The 18,374-nt window shown below is 54.4% G+C and overlaps 1 protein-coding gene across 4 annotated transcripts in view; it reads left to right on the forward strand.

Annotated features, from left to right (window-relative positions):
- Positions 1 to 18,374, forward strand: part of ARHGAP44 (Rho GTPase activating protein 44) — a 192,789-nt gene that overhangs the window by 170,255 nt on the left and 4,160 nt on the right. For 2 of the 4 annotated variants that reach the window (XM_025864183.2, XM_073881744.1), the window contains exons 16-20: positions 130 to 310; positions 10,530 to 10,547; positions 11,301 to 11,522; positions 14,068 to 14,222; positions 16,931 to 17,314. In XM_025864183.2, coding sequence (XP_025719968.1) covers positions 130 to 310; positions 10,530 to 10,547; positions 11,301 to 11,522; positions 14,068 to 14,222; positions 16,931 to 17,314 — 960 coding nt within the window. The remainder of the gene's footprint in view (positions 1 to 129; positions 311 to 10,529; positions 10,548 to 11,300; positions 11,523 to 14,067; positions 14,223 to 16,930; positions 17,315 to 18,374) is intronic. The other 2 variants (XM_073881743.1, XM_073881745.1) reach the window with 2 other exon arrangements.

Genomic DNA, 18,374 nt, shown 5'->3' on the forward strand with positions numbered 1-18,374 from the left:
TTCGTATCAACAGAGGACCTAACATTGAACCACGGGACACAGTTTTCTAGGGGTAAAGTGTAGAGGACAGGCCATGTCAGGAACAGCGTGACCAATAGATCGCGTACACCCATTCTCTCATCCCTGCAGAGATAGAGTTCAACATCACAGGGAATTATGGGAGTCCCGTACACGTGAACCACAACGCCAACTACAGCTCAATGCCCTCCCCAGACATGGACCCTGCTGACCGGCGCCAGCCCGAGCAGGCCCGCCGGCCCCTCAGCGTTGCCACGGATAATATGATGCTGGAGTTTTACAAAAAGGATGGGTATGAACCAGTGTCCCTTTCTCAGCGTTGGAGGGGCGGAGGGGGGAGGGGTGGGGAGTTAACACCAAACCAGATTGCTGGGAAGGTTGCACTCTCTAGCAGCGGTTTAGGCGATGTGCGGCAATTAAGCTGTTTCCTCCTTCTCTGTGTTTCTCCTGTGCTGTTGTGACTGAGCCCCTTGGCTTGCTTCCCTTGCTCTAGGGACAGAGGTAAGTGCAGTATTGATTACTTCTCACCAGAAGGAAAAAAAAAAAAAAAGTTGGCCAACAAGGGCAATGAAAAGAAATACGTGAACACTTTATTTTCACTCAAAATGTATAAACATAGGTCAGTTCTCAAATCCCAAATGGTTTTTCACTGACAGTGGCTCTGCTCCTTCCCGTTCTTCAGCAACGCTCCTGCGTAAGCATCTCCTGGAATGCGTGGTTGAACGTTTCCAGGTTCAGTCTCTTTGAAACAGAGAGCAAACCTACACTTGAAGCAACCTGAATGTAAAGTCCTTGTAAGTGTTTAAGACGCCTTCCCATCGTTGATGATTGATACCTACACCTCCTGTGATGCAGTCCCCACGAGACTCATAAATGCGTTCAACTTCATTTGCATGGCAACGGCCCTCTCGACACTCCTATTCAGATCAGGTCACATAACATGGAACTGTGTACTCTGGTTCCCAAAACCAATAACGTGGGCATAAACAGGTTTGGTAACAAGCACAGCTGATCCATGGGGAGCGTCAGCCACGAGGACCAGAGTATGTGCATTGAGAGCACCCCGCAAGTTCAAGGCATCAGCGGAGTGTGTCTTACAGAAGGAACGGGGATTGCATTGTTTGCTCCAGCAACCCAGTCGAGTAAACTTTGGTTAAGAATTAAAAATTGCGGCTGTAGCACAAAATTCAGCGGCTGCTCTTTCAAAACGGACCAGGAGCATAAAGCACTGAATAGGAATATATTATCAGAGATTCGGACAACAACCTTCCACCTCCCTGACAGATCTCGAGGCAGCCAGAAAGATCTGGTTCCTCCCAAGGAAGGGCCTCAGAGGAAAGGTTGAAAACCAAGAACAGTAGGGGTGCATCTTACTGTTCACCCCTCTTGGTTTCTGAGTGGGAGCTGGCCCTGGAGACCTGGACCTGTGTCCTGGGATGACGGATCCCTGCTTGTCTCCTTACCCTGCGGAGACCCTTGCTGTGTGAGGCAGCTGGGGAGTTGTTTGCTTTGTGCTGTTGGTTACTGATTGTCCAGTGAATGGGGAAAGAAAAACTAGAAATTCCTAGAAGTTGGAGAGAGTAAGGGGAAATATCTTAAATCTTTTTTTTTTTTTTTAAGATTTGTTTATTAGAGAGAGTGGGGACGGGAGCAGAGGGAGAGAGAATCCCGAAGCAGACTTCCCGCTGAGCCCAGAGTCCAAGGACTCGGGGCTCGATCCCAGGACGCTGAGATCATGACCTGAGCTGAAATCAAGAGTCAGATGCTTAACCTACTGAGCCACCTAGGTGCCCCTTGAATGATGATATGTTAAGCAACTGCCTCCTCTCTGATGACATTCGGTCATTCAAGAACTTGGTAAATGATTTGCCCGTTCCACACACGGTTCTGATTTAAAGCCAGAACTGCCACCATCAACTTTTAAGGGTATAGGGAGGGGATGCACTGCGTAAATTACTCTGGCACGCTAAATGGATGTGGTTTGTGTATTTTAAAATTTGTATTAAACATGAAATTAAGTGGAGGGCTTACTGGTTTAGGGTCACCCTTGCTCCGTCGTCTAAGGTACTGGCCCAGGTGCTTTAAGGTACAGTGAGCTTGCAGATGATCAGTTTCTAACCAGCTTTCCCAGAAACAGAAACCTAAAGTTGTAAGTGTTTTGGGGAGAGAAGAAAGTCATTTGCATCAGTTGAAGGCCCCTGTGCTATTTTAGCAATACCAGGGGGATTCCCCACGTTTATCCCATTTCTGAGCTCCGAAAATCTGCGGACACATTTTAAAGTCTTCAAACTACCCTCTTGAAACACTGACAAATTAAAGCTCACTTTACGAAAGCATTTTGGTCAAGTTAAAAAAACAACAACAACAACAACAAACAGTTGTATATAATTTTCCTGGCTGATGGCTGTTATGACCTAGACATCATACAAAGTGGTTCACTCCCATCCCAGCTCCAGGCTTTGGTCCTGCTGCCTTTGATTCAGGATGACTTGGGAAACTGAGTTTCTTTAGCAAGACCTGGAGGCAGATTTTGGAGCTCACATCCACCTTTCTCATTATTGGGGTTGGCAGAATAATGGTCCCCCCCAAAAGCTAGCAGCAGGTCCTGAACCCTGGAACCTGTAAATATTACCTTATTTGGGAAAAGGGTCTTTGCGGATATGATTAAAATGAGGACTGTGAGGGACCACTCTGGATTACCAGGGTGGCCCCTAAATGCAATCCCATGTATCATAAAATGCAGAAGGAGATTTGACATAGGCACGCAGAGAAGGAAAAATGCGAAGATGGAGTGGAGAGAGATTTAAGGATGTGGCCGCATGCCAAGGAATGGAAGCCACCAGAGGCCGGAAGAGGCAAGAAACGGCTTCTCTCATGGAGCCTCTGGAGGGAGCACAGCCCTCCTGCCATCGTGATTTTAGCCCATTGCCACTGATTTGGGCCTTCTGGCCTCCAAAATGGCAAGGGACTAGATTTCCGTCATTTACTGACTTTGTGGTACTTGTTACAGTAGCCACGGGGACCTAATACATCCCTCCACATGCAGGAGCTTTGTGGTAGAAATGGCAGCAGGTGCTTGGACCTCCCTCCATTGAGGGTCGAAATCTAAGTGCACTCCCTCTGACTATGAGCCGGCCTCAGCGACTGACTTATCTACCAGAATGTGGTGGAAGTGATGTGCTAGGACTTCGGAAGCTGGGTCAGAAAGAGCCTTGTCGATTATGCCTGGGTCTCTTGAATACTCACTCTTAGAACCCTGCTACCTTGCCGTGTGGGAGCCTGGGCGGCCCCTCGGAGAGCAGTTAAAGCCCCCGGCCTTCACCCCCAGCTGGACGCCGAGCTGACAGCCAGCGCCCACTTACCAGCTTTGGGAGGGGATGGTCTTGGAGTCTTCCTGGCCGGGCCGGACCTTCTCAGCTAATGCCGTATACGGTACATGACTGTGCCTGCCAAACTCTGCCAAGAGTGTGGATTTGTGGCCCAGATAAAAAAATAAGCTGCTTCGTTTTGAGGATGGCTCATTACGCAACAAAAGATAGAATAAGCTTTTTAAAAAAAAAGAAGGCTGCTCTCCGGTGGCCCTGACCCCATTCTTCGAGGCTGCCCTAATTGGCCTGGGCTGGGATTCAGGCACTGGTGCTCTTTAAAAGTGTCCTGGCTGATGATTCTCATGTGCCTGTAGGGTTGAGAAGCACCGAATCACAGAAAGATTTTGTCATTCTGAATAAAGAATTTGGCAGTGATATAATTTTTTTAAAATTTTTCAAAATTTTCCTTCACACCTCGGGTGTTGGTGTGAGATATGAGCTGTCCTGACTCTGCCAACACTCGGAACCACAAAGTATTGATTCGGTCACCCCGTGTGCCCTTACACCCTGTGTAAGCTCCGACTTGGGAATTTGAGGGTACAGGTTACTATGTATTTTTCATGCCTTGTTAGTACTGGCTTTTTGTTTTGTTTTATAAAATAGCGACATCTGTTTCATGGATCCTTTGTCCCAAATAGTACACGAAAATCACCTTGCAGATCCCTTTTATTTTTCGGACAATGGCAGTGTCATCCCTGGTCCCATCAAGTATTTTTTTATGTGAGCCCTACTGCCTTTTTGTTTTGTTTTTTTTTTTTTTAATTTTTATTTATTTGACAGAGAGACAGCGAGAGAGGGAACGCAAGCAGGGGGAGTGGAGCCCTGCTGCCTCCTAAAGAGTTGGCCAAGAGGTCTGCACTCTCTTGCCCGTTGGTCAGGGGGGACCCATAGTCCCTCCGCATTTGTCCGATGCCTCCATTGGCCGTGTCCCTGGCAGAGTCTGCACAAGCTCAGCAGGGATCGTTGAGAGGACAAGCCCGGAGGTGAGAAGAGAAATGATGTCAGTGGTGGACCGTCCTTCCTCGTTCACGTCTCCCCCTGATGGCTCTCGTCCTCCCTCTTTCTCCTCCTCTCTGCTTCCGGCCTGCTGCTAGCCGTACACTTCAGAGACCCCACCGGTACCATCCCATACACACAGTCTCCCTGCTGCCTGTTTGCTGCCTTCTGGCTCTGGCCCGTGCTCTCCAGTGTTACCCTCCTGGCCGACATCCATCCCGCTGTGCCGGCTCAGTCCTAGCCTCTGGAGCCCCAGCAGGATGGCATCTGTTCACAGAAATCCCAGTGGCCTTGGCTCTTTACACTCCAAAGACCGACGCATAGCTCCTCTTTCAAGTCTGGAAACTTGACATGCCTGACGCCATTTTGCTTGTCCCACAGCGGTCTGGTCCTCAGAGGTGCTCTACCAGAGCCACTTGACTGCAACCCCCAAATCTGTGTGGTCTCCCCTAGAGCTCAGTTTGGTGTGTGACGCATCCTTCGCCTGTGTTTGACACCGGCTCTGCGATGGGTCTTGTCCCACCCATCTGGACCTTCATCTAGATGTCCAGCAATTTGGAACAGGCACCTTTAATTGAGAAGGTTCGGGAGCAATGTGAAAGGTGCTCTGTGGACGACTCGTTCCACTGTTGGTCGTATTGGGTTGGGAGGGGACAGAAACCTGGGGTCTGATGGGCTCCTAAAGCACATGATTCAACACACTGAAGCCAGTTCATGTAGTATGTGACTTCTTAGGGTCTTTAGCACATCGTCACGGGTCACAGGTCTTCATAAGGTGGCTGTGGCATGCTTCCTTTCCCAAATTTATTAAATCTAGAAAACCCATGGTCACCCGACAACCGAAACTAGGGTCTTCTGTAATTGCAGATATTAGGGTGTTCTGCAGACCCCACGGGGGAGGATGAACAGCGCACAGAGACCCCAAAAGGCATGTCACTGTGGCTAGCTGGTGCAATAATTTTATTTCAGATAGAGCCTGAAGCTGTCTGAAGACGAGCTTACCTAGAAAGCCATCCCGGGTACCAGTGGGAAATTTGACTCCTATTTTGGGTTTGTGTTGGCCAAATGGACCTTGTTGGAGGTATATTCTTGGCCCGGGGCCCCAGCACAGCTTCCACACCACCAGGATTTATGCATTTTGGGGTGCTGAGACCGGGTCTGTGAAATGTAGCCAGATGACTCCAGTCTTTATTTGTACTGGGGAGGTGAAGAAACTTCATTGTTATGTATTTAGGAAAGGAATTATCTGTCCCCAGTGGAACTGGAAATTACCTGATTCTGGCCTTTCCTGGGTGAGTGTTTGCAAGGCTAAGTCTTAGGATGTTTAGGTTTCCTGTCGCTCACCATCTGGGGCCCCACGGGCCCCGGCCACTGCTCCCTGGCCCCCGAGTTTATCTTAAACATTCCCTGAACTTATTAGTCTTCAGCGGATGCTTGGGGACCTTCCCAAATTCCCCAGGCTCTGCCATCTGATGGCAGATGCATTTCTTGTCTCCTCTCTCTTGGCTGGCCTTTGCCAAATATAACTGCTTTTTAGAACAGCAATCAAAACCTTCCAGATCTCTCTAGACTTGAGTACTTCAAAACCATATTTTAGTTAGTACCTCTGGCTAGACTTCTTCCTGACCAGGATTCAAAAACAGCGTGGCACATGTCTGTCCTACAGAGGGGGGAATAAAGCAAAAAGCACCTGCTAATCCTTGACGATCCATTCCCTAGAATGGTTCACAGCAAACTTCTGCTCTGTGATAAATGTGTTCTTGATGTAGATGCCTGATCTTCTGTCTTCAGATTTGGGCTTTTTTCTTCCGTCTTCCTTCCACTGGTGCAGTCTTTTGTCTCTTAACTTTTAAGGTTCTGGATCTCACGCTTTCCCTGTGTGGCCTACCGGGTTACAGACTTTACAACAAGAATACCACTTCATTTCCTGCATCAGGGGAGACATTGCTAGGTCTGACCTTTCTACTCCCTTGTCTCCGTGCCTTGTGGGAGAAGAATCCCCCGTATGTGAAAGAGCCCTATTATGGACATGCAAAGGATGAACTTTGGGGTGGGGCTCTCTTCCGAGTTCAAATTCTGGCCACGTGACCTTGGGGAAGTGACTCACCCTCTGCATGCCTCCGTTTCTTTAGATGCAAAGTGGGGAACTAAGAGTTTGTTTTGAGCATTAAGTAAAATCTTACTTCGGAAGCATTCAGAAAAATGCCCAGCCTGTGGGAAACGTCAGCTGCTTCAAGGACACAGACTAGGTTTTTGAGTGCCTTTGTCCCATTTTTAAGACGGTGACATGGCTGGGCATGCTTCTCCAGGAGGAACTCTGCCCGGCCCCTTCCTTTGCCATCACACTAAGAACACCATGAACGTCTGTCTGTCTCCACCCACCCACGGGCGATCGGGCTAGTTTCGCAAGCACAAAATACACCAAAGCCAACATGGACTGGCCAAGGACTATTGAAGGACTGGCCTTCTGTAGGGTGAAGGGTTGTGGCCATTTCTGCCTGAGCCTCCTGCTCCCCATCATAAGTTTTGTTTCCCAAAGAACCTTTCAGCCAAGACGAGACCTTTCTGGTTCTGCCCTTCTTTCCTGCCCAGATGCCCCAGGCTGGGCTGTAACACTTCAGGAAAGAAGAGGATCCCCTCTTTGTTTTTCTTTTCCTTAAGCCTAGAGTCCTCCACGGATGCTTTCCCTGCCTCTGAAACGCACAATGGCCCATCTCACCAGATTCCCGAAAGACTCAGGAAGCCAGGAAAAAGGTTCATTCCCCTTCTACCAGAGAACCCCCCGCCCCCCCCCCCCTTTGGTGTTTTGTTAAGAAGGGAAGACCGTCTCGTGGCAGATCCTGTAAACCCAGGTGGCATGACCCACATGGGGGTCTTCCCAGTGTCTCCATCTCCCGCTAGCCTGATTCACGGGCACCATATGATGCTTCTGTCCCCCTCCTGTCAGCCTGTTTTAGGCTTAAGTTCATGGCCTATTTCTTTCTCCATGAGGATTATAAAAAACAAAACTGTACTTGGCACCTATAAGGACAGAGCATTATCATCATCAAGCCTGCCGCTTGTTGGCTTCTTAGCAGGTGCTTCGTAATTTGTACACACTGTTCTTGTTCTTTACAACCCTAAGGAGGAGGGGTCGCTGTTATTCCCATTTTACAGAGGAAACTAGATGTTCAGTAACTCATCCCTATCACACAGTAATGAGAAAATCTGGGATTCAAACCCCAAATCCCTCCTTCCAGAGGGCAGTGCTACTTCCCTGAAGCAGGACAGGGAGTGGGGTCACCCCATTGCCCAGCTGCCACTCCAGCTCCTCACAATCCAGCTACCCAGCCTCTCTCTTCCCTCCATGAACGTGCCGCATGATTCTCTCTGTTCTCCAACTTGTCAACCCTGTAAAATGCCACTGGCATAGCCAGACGGACTCCTTATAGGGCACACCCTGTGTTTCCTACCCCTCACCCATCACCGTGGCCCCTTGAGTGGCCACTTGGCTTCCTCCCGCGGGTTAAGGGTCCAAGAGCGTGCTAAATGTATCTTACCGCTCAGTCACTGGTAAATTACCTTCACAGCAATGCTGGAAATGGGATGGGAGGTATTAGCGTCATTCTGTAGATGAAGAGTGGCTTAACTGGGTCCAGAGGCTTGGATGGTTCCAGAACCTATTCCCTGATACTGTCTGTTAGAAAAGGTACAGAGTGTGTCCTGTGGTAAGTTCCATACAAATATAAGGTCCCGGTAGACTAGGAGGAGTTCCACAGGGCAGATTGTGCATCAGTAGGAATTGTCATTGGGTCCCCTCTCCATGCATCCCAGTGATGAGCGGCTGAAAACTCTGAATTCCCTGCCCCCTTGGCTCTTTACCCTAAAAGACAGGAGTGGGGGACAGGCATCCCAGGGCCAAATGCAGGCACTCCTTTCCTGCCTCCTTGCTCCCACCTCCCACAGGACCCAGAAAAAGCCAGAAGCGAGGCTTGCCCTGAGGTCCCCTCCAGGATTCTGGAACGTACTCCTGCCTCCTGCTTATTAATTTCCAAACCCTTTGCTTCTTAGAGCTTCTTCCCGGCCTCTGGCTTCTTGCTCGCCGTGGATTCATCTCTGAACGGGTCTGGAAACCAGTTCCTCTTAAGTTTTCCCCAGGAAGCACTGGGCCACGGGAAATCTTAGACATCCAGACTGGCCTGAGATATCTGGGCAGTGACTCCTAGTGGAGTCAACAGTGTTTGATTAATTCTACTTCCATTTCACTCCTCTCTTGGTAAACACAATCAGCTTCTTGACTCTGACAACTGTTGCTTCTGTCTGTGATAAAACAACAGAAACTTCTGTAACCTTTGGGTTGTATTCCTCCATCTTTGAATAGCTTTCCCTCTGTGGCAGTGCACCAAGCAGTTTTACCATTTTTGTCTTCGGGTTGGGTTTTGTGTAGACATTCAAACGTTTAAAGATTCCATTTATTTATACCAATTTTTTTTTTTCCCTGAAAGCAAATAGGCGTTGAGTCCCCCCTAAGAGCACTGCCTTTGTGGTTGATTTGTAAAGATTTGTACTGCTTTTCGGAAAGATCGGCGAACGTCTGATGCACGTGCACTAGGAATGTGAGGTGCTGCCTCCCCTCAGAAAGGAGTTTCAGTGGGGAAAGTGGGGATTGCATGCAGCACAGCGGTGTCTTTGTAAAAGCAGAAGTGTGTGCTCAACTCTTAGTTCTTGGTTGCTGATTTTTGCCACGGGTCCTTCCCGGGTCTCGCTCAGTCTGTCCCCCATGGCCTAGCTGGCCCCTTTGCTTGGTGAACCGGACCACCAGGGCGCCTGGTGTCTGAGCTTGCTGATGCTTGAAGATGCCATTGGAAGTAGAAGGCATCCCCCAGGAGCCCTGATCCTGGACCCCATGCCTGCCTGGTGCTTCCCCACCCCCACCCCCAAATGGAAAGAGCATAGGGTGAGGAAAATGGGGTAAGACCGACATCCCCTAGGGCTCCTTCTGTTGATCACCATCGCTGACATCTTGCATGCATGTCATCCTCGCTCACCATTGCAGCTAAGTGCTTCCACTTGCCTCCCCCAAGTGGAATATGAAGCTTGTTGGCGCTTTTCATCCTGATAAATTCGGAAGCCCATAGTTTGATAGTCCCTTGCAGTCCCCTTTAAATGTCAGGGGATGCAACTGGACCTTTTCCCCGAGTTTTGCCTGGCCCCCAAGAGTGATTCTGGAGCTCCTGCTTATTTATTGGCGGAGGGTCTGCAGACCCGAGGACTTGAGAACTAGTGGGTCCTGGAAAGAGACCCAGTCCCCGGAACCCCCGCCCCCAACTCCCCAGGTGCCTCCTCAGAGCCATACAAGGGAGGTGAGAAATAGTTAACAATGACAGGACATGAAAAGTGTCAGGAGGCTGTCATTTACTGCCATCTCACTGCGGGCTGTACCCCATGGCTCGCTTCCTTAAAGGACCCAAATCCTACCCGCTACAGCTAATCTCCAAACTTGCACCTTTTTTGTTGGTTTGTTGAATCTCTCTGCCGGTCTCTAAGGTAAATGCCCTGCTGGGTGGGCAGAATTCAGAGTGTACGAGCTCTTGCCTCTGACCGGTGTGGGTCAGAGTAAAGCACCCGATCACCCTCTACCCACACCCCACTGTGCCTGTGCCTGTCTACCCGCGGCAGACACAGATGCTGGAAGGTTTCCTCCCTGCTCAAACGTCTCTGTCTCCCTAAGTACTGGAAATGTCAGGTCTCGGCTTCGTCAGTGAAGGTCTTGACTTCATACCACAGTACCAGCTAGCTCCTAGACCAGAGGAAAGAAAGAACAGGCTTCCAAATCATGTAACTTGGAAGCCAGCAGATGGCTAGTTCTGACTTTTATTCCCCCCTTAGGACACCCTCTCCCCCCTGCCGCACCCCTACCCTACCCCTACACACACCAATATCCGCTCTCCAGCTTCTCTCTTTATATTCATTTTGGAATAAAGGATGGGAACTTCACCCCTTCAAACAGAAGAGCCCCTTTAACTAGAGAGGCCAACTAAATCGAATCAAATTCATGGCACAGCAAAAGCCTCACGCTCACACCCTGACCTTGACGAGACAACCTGTGTGTCCAAAGGAAGGCACAGTTTTTTTGACACTAATATCTGTATGTTTCTGTCCCTGCAGCCTTAGGAAAATCCAAAGGTACGGTACGAGGCCATGTTCAATCTCTGAAAACAAAGCAAGCCATGCCTTTAGTGAGCTCTGCGAGAGAGTGGATGTGCCGTGTTTGGTTGCTTGGCCGACTTAACGGGAGCTGGGTCTCCGTGGTTAAAACTGAATCGCAGCTCGGAGTGACCATAGGCATGGTCAGCCCCTTACCTGCCGACTAGACCCGCGGGTGTGGCCTGCAGAGATTGTAGCTCGGCCAGGGTCCCCGGGCTAGTGCAGGAGTCCTGAGTCGGGCCTGTGCCCTAGACCCCAAGTGACAAAAAAGAAGGACGGATATTTAGATTTAGAGGTCTCCCGCTGGTCAGTGCCACGTTCTAGTGCGATGCTGCCCCGCTGCCGCCCCCCTCCCCCATCCTGCCCACCTCCATCTCCCACTTGGGGGTTGGGAGTGAGTGCCCCCAGAGAGGCTGCATTCTGCTCTGGGGGGCGAGCTTGGATTCCACACGCAGGTCCTGAGGCCAGCTGGCTTTGGCAGAGGGAGGAAGCGGAGCCGCCCGGCGCGCCGGGAGGGGGGGCCGCTGCTGTGCGGCCCGGGCCCGGAGCAGCCTCGGGCGGGCGCGCGGGGCACAGCGCCCCGGCCCGGCCTCGCTTCCCCGGGCCCAGGAGGGTGCTAAGGCTGCGCTGTTGTTCTCCTGGCGGACGTGCTTGAATGTGTCCGCTGCGCGGGGGAGGGCGCGTGCTCCTGGTCACGCGTGGGTAAGCGGGTGTCTTTGTGTCCCTCGCCAGCATGGGCGTGAGGGTCATGGACACGTCCTGGGTGGCTCGAAGAGGCTCCTCGGCCGGCAGGAAGGCGTCCTGCGCCCCGCCCACCATGCAGCCCCCCGCGCCGCCCGCCGAGCTTGCCGCGCCTCTGCCGTCGCCCCTCCCGGAGCAGCCCCTGGACGGCCCCGCGGCGCCCTCGCTGTCGCCGTCGGGCTTGGGCCTCCAGCCCGGGGCCGAGCGCACCAGGTAAGCGGGACCGGGCCGGCCGTGGCGCGCGCGCGCGCGTGCGCGCCTGCACGCGGGACGGGGGCGGGTGGGCTGCGCTCCAGGATGCTGTCACCTCCCCGTTCCTGAGCCTTTGCGTTTGGCGTTCTGCATCCTGCTGGCACGCAGCGGGGGATTCCCCGGGTTCCCCCCCCCCCCCCCCCCCCCCCCCGCCGCCAACTCCCCCCCGGATTGTCGGATGGAGCCCCCGGGCTTCCCGAGAATAGCATCCCCCCCAGCAAGCGCATAAGGTGGCAGCTCGCTAAGGCCGTGAGAGCGGGAAGTTGCCAGCTCTCGTCTCCCCTTCTCCTTCTGCCGGAATGACTTGCCGGTTTTGAAATGCGGGGTTGCGGTATTCCTCCCTTTCTCTCCTCTCTGCCTTTAGATTCGGGGGAGCCGTTTTCCCGGCTTACGCGGGCGCAGATCAGGGGAAGGAGTGGCGGTCATGTGGTCGCTCGGGGCCTGAGGCCCGGTGCAGTGTGATGCTGGGTTGTGTTTCCATTTGTTCCCGGGAAGAAGAAAGCGAGCGAGCTCATGGCACCCCTAGTTCAGTGAATGTTTATGGGGGACGGAGTCCATCCAGAGATAAAACGTGGGGTCTGTGGCCTTAAGGCAGCCTCATCCCGTCCCAGCACGCAGATACCGGACACGGAATCCGGGCACGTGGCCGTGCGGGGTCCCAGCGGAGAGGGGCCTCGTCTGGCCCTTCCTCGGAAGGGGCATCCTGGCAGGGGGAATGGCACAGGTTCTGAGAAGTGGGAAAACTACTTCAAATCAGAGGCCGCTGTGCATTCTGTTAGCGGGGGCAGCATTCCCTTATGTCCTGCTGAAAAAAATCTTGGAGGCTTTGGGAAGCTGAACCTTTTCATCCAATCTTTTTTCTTTTTTTTAAGATTATTTATTTGAGAGAGAGCACGAGAGGGAGAGAGAGTCTTCGGCAGACTCCGTGCTGAGCATGGAGCCCGATGCAGGGCTCCATCTCATGACCCTGAGATCAGGACCTGAGCCCAAACCAAGAGTCGGACACTTGATGGCACCCCTTCGCCTGATCTTTATCATACACACACACTCACACACAAACAACCACCTCCCTAAGTGAAGGGACTGCAGGGTTGGGTTGTTTTTTTTTTTTTCCCTCTCCCATTTTAGTGAGTAGAAGGCATTTTCCCCGTGAAATAGGGAAATGACAAAAGGAAAACGGGAACAGTCAGCGTTCAGGAGTGGGGAGCTGACCATGGTTGTGCTCGGGTTGTTGATGGCTCCAGCTCAGGGCATGAGGACGCCGGCCTGGCTGTGCACTTGCTGGGCTTCAGGTCCCCTTGGGAGAAGCCGGTGTGGGAGAGCACGTTCTGCAGAGATGCAGAGAAGGATCGCTGTGGACCAGAGAGGCTGATGAGCAAGAAATGAGCGAATAGACAGGAGATCTCCAACGGTTCCGTTTTTGCGCTCTTCTTGGCTTCATCCCGATTTCCCATCTTACAACCGACACCCCGTGCTAAACGCTATTTGCCCTATTAAAAATATCTGTAGAAAATGCCCCTCAAAGATGGATTTCCCCAGCCTCTGAAGGTGTTCCCAGAATGTCATAGATGGGTGGCCCCAAGACTCGCTCATGAGCCAGGAGCATCACCTGTGGGTTTGGAGTATTTAAGAGGCCGTTGCCATTGCTCATACCATCCCTTTTTCTTGGGGGTGCCCAGCTCCAAGGCTTTCCCTTGGGTGCCCATGTTTTTCTACCATTCTTTTTCTCTGCCCACATGGATTCTTCCCAATACAAACGGGTGTTCCATTGGTTTTTTGTTTTCTGGACATGTGCAGCCCAGGTGATGTTTTCTCCAGTTGCCGGATTCCTGTCCGGCCCCGCCCCACCCCCCGGATGTCAGGCCCTCCCCTCCCTCTGGCTTGCTCCAGCCTCCCCATTCTCCACCCAGGCCCACCCCATCCAGACCTGGCCGCTCTCTCCAGCCAGGCTCAGCCTCTGCTTCCAGCTCCTCTGCTTGGCATTAACTCTGCCCCCGAACGCTGCTTCCTGCCCCTTTGCACCCCAGCTCACTGCGTCACATGTCCTGCCATTGGCCCTGACCCCCCCCCCCAAGCCTGGGGGGCTGGGACTTGAACTCGCCATATTTGGGAGCACAGCGGGGTTGGGGGCTGTGTTCACCCTCCCACCTGCTGGGACTGCTACCAGGCTGGGCCCCAGAAGCCTCCCCCTGCTCGGGGCTGTGCTGTTGAGGTCAGGGGAATCAGCCATGGCCACAACATAGAGTGGGGATGCTCGTGGGCTCCTGGCAGACAGAGGGCAGAGGCGTGGAGAGGGCGCTTGCACCGGGGGTATGGAGGTCGGAGAAGAACGCAGGTCCCCAGAGCCCAAGAAGGGACAGTCATCTCTCCCAGAGCATCTCCCAAGGGCATGGGGCAGACCAAGAGCTGGCCCAGCGGAGCACGTGGGATTGCGACCCGCAGGCTGGTGCTGCGCTGGCCTCGCTGAGTTCAGGGTGCTAACTCCTCTCGTGTGCTTGTGTTCCAGCACTTTGAAAAGCAAGGAGCTTTCTCCGGGATCTGGGAAAGGAAGTGCAGGTTCCAGCCAGGGGACGCCTGGTGCAGGGACGCAGCCGGGGGCACAAGCAGGCGCCAGCCCCAGCCAGCCACCCCCCGACCAGAGCCCGCACACTCTCCGGAAAGGTACGGCACCGCCACCCTCCACTCGGGTCTCCGGCCGGGGACAGCTCTCACACTGCCCGGGCACTCGTGCCCCTCGCTTAGCGTGGATGTTGAGAGACCGCGTGACGTCGTGAAAAACCCCTGGGCTGGGTGTTAAGAGCTTTGGGCAGTTAACCAACTCCAAGAGGGACCGCTTCATCTTCGTTCCTTGTGTCTCTCACTTGAGCAGCGGGCTCAGTGGGGACGGGGTGGGGGTGTTATACAGGGCATTGCGTCCCGTACACCGAGACCTCTGTGCAGACCTCATTATCCATGACGACACGTGTCTTCCACGGACCCTGCCGGGCCCTACCGCCACCTCTTAAGATGCTGTGTGGAGTCTTGTGCTGGGGTCCGGCGTGGCTGCCTCCCCCTGGGATTGTTTCTAGAAGGGGACACGGAGCAGGGAATTGGGATTGTGGCTATGGGAGTGCTGGCCTTCGATGCTTCTGGAAGGCTGAGAGTCTGTACACTGACCCAGGAGCCGCCCGACCCAGGATCTGCCACGGAACCCGCGCTCAGAGGCCCACTTACTCTCTCTGAAATGACCTTCCCAAAGCTAAGGACATGCTCTGCGGTGACATTTCATAAACGGAGAGGTGCACAGATGGTGTGCTTTAAAACTTTTTTTTTTTAAATGTTTTATTTATTTATTCATGAGAGTCAGAGAGAGAGGCAGAGGGAGAAGCAGGCTCCCCGCTGAGCAGGGAGCCCGAGGCGGGACTCGATCCCAGGACCCTGGGATCATGACCTGAGCCAAAGGCAGACACTTAACCATCTGAGCCACCCAGGCGCCCCTTTGCGTTCTCTCTTAAGCCAAGCCTTGAACTTAAAAGAACAGCTCCTTGACTTACGTTCTCGGTTCTGGCCTTTCTGGCTTCCCCCGAAAGTCAGAGCGGCGGAAGGGGAGGCGTTGGAGCACGGTTCCAGGGCACCACGGGGAGGTGGGGGGACTCCCTTCCGGGCACAGGAGTTGGGGCACTGCTGTGGCAGTGGGACTTAAGCATCCCGGCGCCCCCGTCCGGCACCAGCGGGTCGCCGTTGTGGTCCGGACACACTTTTCTGGCCATCTTTGTGTGCAGAGCCTTTAAGCCTCCCTCCAGCCCTGGGAGGCAGGGTGACGCCTAAGCCACGGTGTCCGGTGGGGTCGGGCCTCCTGGTCCGGGCCGGTGACACATGGGGAGTGAGGCCTGGAAAGCCTCCGGTCCCACCCCCAGGGGGCACTCGGCCGCTCAGCGTCCTCCTTTGGGAGGTCCACCTCTCTCCTCCACCCACCACCAGCTCCCGCTTAGCTTTCTTGTGTTTTGAAGCTCGCTAGGTCTTTTCACACTGCGTCTCCAGTTTTATGTCCTGGGCTAGTCCTGTCGCCACCACGGAGGGGCAAATGCCCTCTCGAACGTGCTGCCGTCCCCTGCTCCTCCCCTCCTCCGGCCCGTGCAGGGGAAGACGTGTTGGAACGTCGGTGCCTGGGGGCCCCGCCGGCTGCCCACCCAGTAAGCGATCCTGGCATCAGCCGCCTGGCCGTCGGGAGCTGCTGGAGCAGCTGCTCGGAGAGGCCACCCGGTCCTCGGGTTCGATGGCTGAGAAGTGCGTGTAGGACGGGTCACGATTCGGTGATGCTTTTGCACGCACGAGGCTGCCTAACCGCTACAACCCTGGCGAGTCCACTGTCCTTGCCCTTGGGGAGCAGAGGTTTAGATCGACTGTCAGGGCACAGGGTGGTTAAGGCGAGGGAGGGAGCTGAAGCCACGTTGGAGAGCCCGTGTCCTTGTCCATACACTGCACGCTGACGGAGCCCGGGGGGCGCGCGCCGTCCTTGGAATAGATTTTGTTCCGTGGGGGGTGGAGGGGGAGCGGAGCTGGGAGAGAAGAGTGCCCGAGGCCTCCGTGAGCACCTAAAAGACGGTTCCTTCTGGACTTAGCGCCGTGCCCAGCAGCCCTCGCTTGATCCTGACGCGTGAGTGATCGCTTTCTCAGAACGTTTGCCCCTCGGCAGGGTCGTCCCGGTGTCCGATTTGGTCATTCTTACGGGTTCAGTGTCAGTGAAATGTGTCAAGTGTCCGGCATTGTGTTGCACGGTCGAGTCCATAAAAGGAGGGGGACGAAGGCAGCGTGAGGAGGGGGAGCCCGCAGCACGGACGTCTGCAGAGTCCTCGCCCGGAGGGCACGAGTCTGGAAAGGAAAACACGGGGGGGGCGGGTACACAGGACGGGGCGGGACGGAGAAGTCAGTGCAGGACTTGGCTCTCTGTGGCTCTCTCGGGACCCAGGAGCCAGCGTGGGCAGGGGCAGCCAAAAGCCAGGGTTTCCTGTCCCGCCCTGCTCCAGTCGTCCCTCTTGGGCCCTGTGTCACCGACTCCTCCTTCCTCCGTGTGACCCCGACACCTCCTACCACCGCGAAGTGAAGGGAGGACACTGGGCGGCCGGCCACGGCCCGTGCACGGGAAATTTGTTCTTCGCTCCGGCCAGGGCTGTGTAGATCGTGGCAGCAATCCAGGGAAGGGGAGGTTAGGGAACAGAGGAGGAGACGTGAAAACTTGCAGTTTGAGGTGAATTTTTAGAAACTGCATTCATTGGCTGTCGCGGGAGCCGGGTCGAGGGGGCTGTGGAGGGGGTGGGGTGGAGGGAGGGGCCCTCGGGGACAGCGGCTACATTTCACGACCTTGCGTGTGCCTGTGTTTTCTCTTTCAGTTTCCAAGAAGTTGGCTCCGATTCCACCCAAGGTCCCCTTTGGCCAGCCGGGGGCTGTGACCGACCAGTCCGCCAGCCAGCCGTCCCCGCTCAGCCTGTCCCCCACCCCACCGAGCACCCCATCGCCCTACGGACTGAGTTACCCGCAGGGGTACTCCCTGGCCTCCGGTCAGCTCTCCCCGGCGGCGGCCGCGGCCCCTCCCCTGGCCTCCCCTGCCGGCTTCCCGAGCACTGCAGCCAAATCTCGGCCCACCCCCAAGCCCCGACAGAGACCCACCCTGCCGCCCCCTCAGCCTCCCACAGTCAGCCTGCCAGCCCCGAGTCCACAGTCCACGGAGCACCCCGTGCTGGACGGCATGGCCCCCGGGGAGAGCATGTCGACAGGTAACCAAGCCACGGCGTCGCCACGGTTTTCCACGAACCTCAGCTGGGTGTGCCCGGTGGCGGGATCCCTGGTGCCACTGCCCGTGAGCACGTCTGTCTGCCCCGGGGTGGTACCACGCGTGGCTTCTACGATCATCTTGGGAGCCGCCGGCCCCCCCCCCCCCCATGAGACCGGTGGACATCGGCCCCGGGATCCAGATTGTCCTGCAGAAGGGCTTTTTATGGGATTTCTCCCAGTGGATGCCCGCCAGTGCAGGGTCCTGATTCTGTTCTTAATCGGGGGGTTGAGCACCGAGAACTCTGAGGTGGTGCTCGGTGCTTCGGGAGAGGCTGGGGAGGCGGGGGCCGGGCTGTGATCGCAGACCGGCTGGCATCTAAAGCACAGGTGAGGCATTTGCAGCTCTCCTTGGGTAGAGTCCAGGCATCTACAAAGGTACAGACCCTTATCTTGAGACCAGAGGCTAAGAGCCAAAGACATTGTTTCCTACTGATGTAAGAAGCCTTATTAGAAACCTGCATTTCCAGCAGTATTTAGAGAAGGGTCAGTTTCAGGAAAGATGCCGGTCCCTCTGATTCTTGGAGGAGCTTACTGACAAGCCCACAGCTGCTAAATTTAGTCTTGCTTTAAGTTTAAAAGTCAAGATGGAGCTATTCTCCATCACCGCCGCCGCCCCAGGAAAATGTAAAAGTGTGAAATTACAAACACACCACATTGGGCAAAAACCGTTCGTTGGTTGAAGAGGACGTTTTTGCAACGTCTCCGCAGATACTCTGGCCACGTGACAGTAGAGACTCGGGGCGTGTTTGTGGCTCTAGCCAGGCTAGTGTTTCCCTCGCTCAGGGAGGCAGACAAAGCGCTGGACTGTGTCTTGGCATAGATGCAGGCCACGTGTCACCAGGCGGCAGAGCCCGGGCACATCTGTTCAGGGTTGCCCCAAGTAGCAGCTGAGGCACACACGCCCCAGATACATGCACGCAACACGCAGATGCCACACACACACCCACACTAGACAAATACCAGATTCATACACATGCATACAAACCACACACACACACACAC

This window comes from Callorhinus ursinus, unplaced genomic scaffold (assembly GCF_003265705.2).
Source record: "Callorhinus ursinus isolate GAN/ISIS: 27379988/994484 unplaced genomic scaffold, GSC_fseal_2.0 scaffold43, whole genome shotgun sequence".
NCBI classification, from domain to species: domain Eukaryota; kingdom Metazoa; phylum Chordata; class Mammalia; order Carnivora; family Otariidae; genus Callorhinus; species Callorhinus ursinus.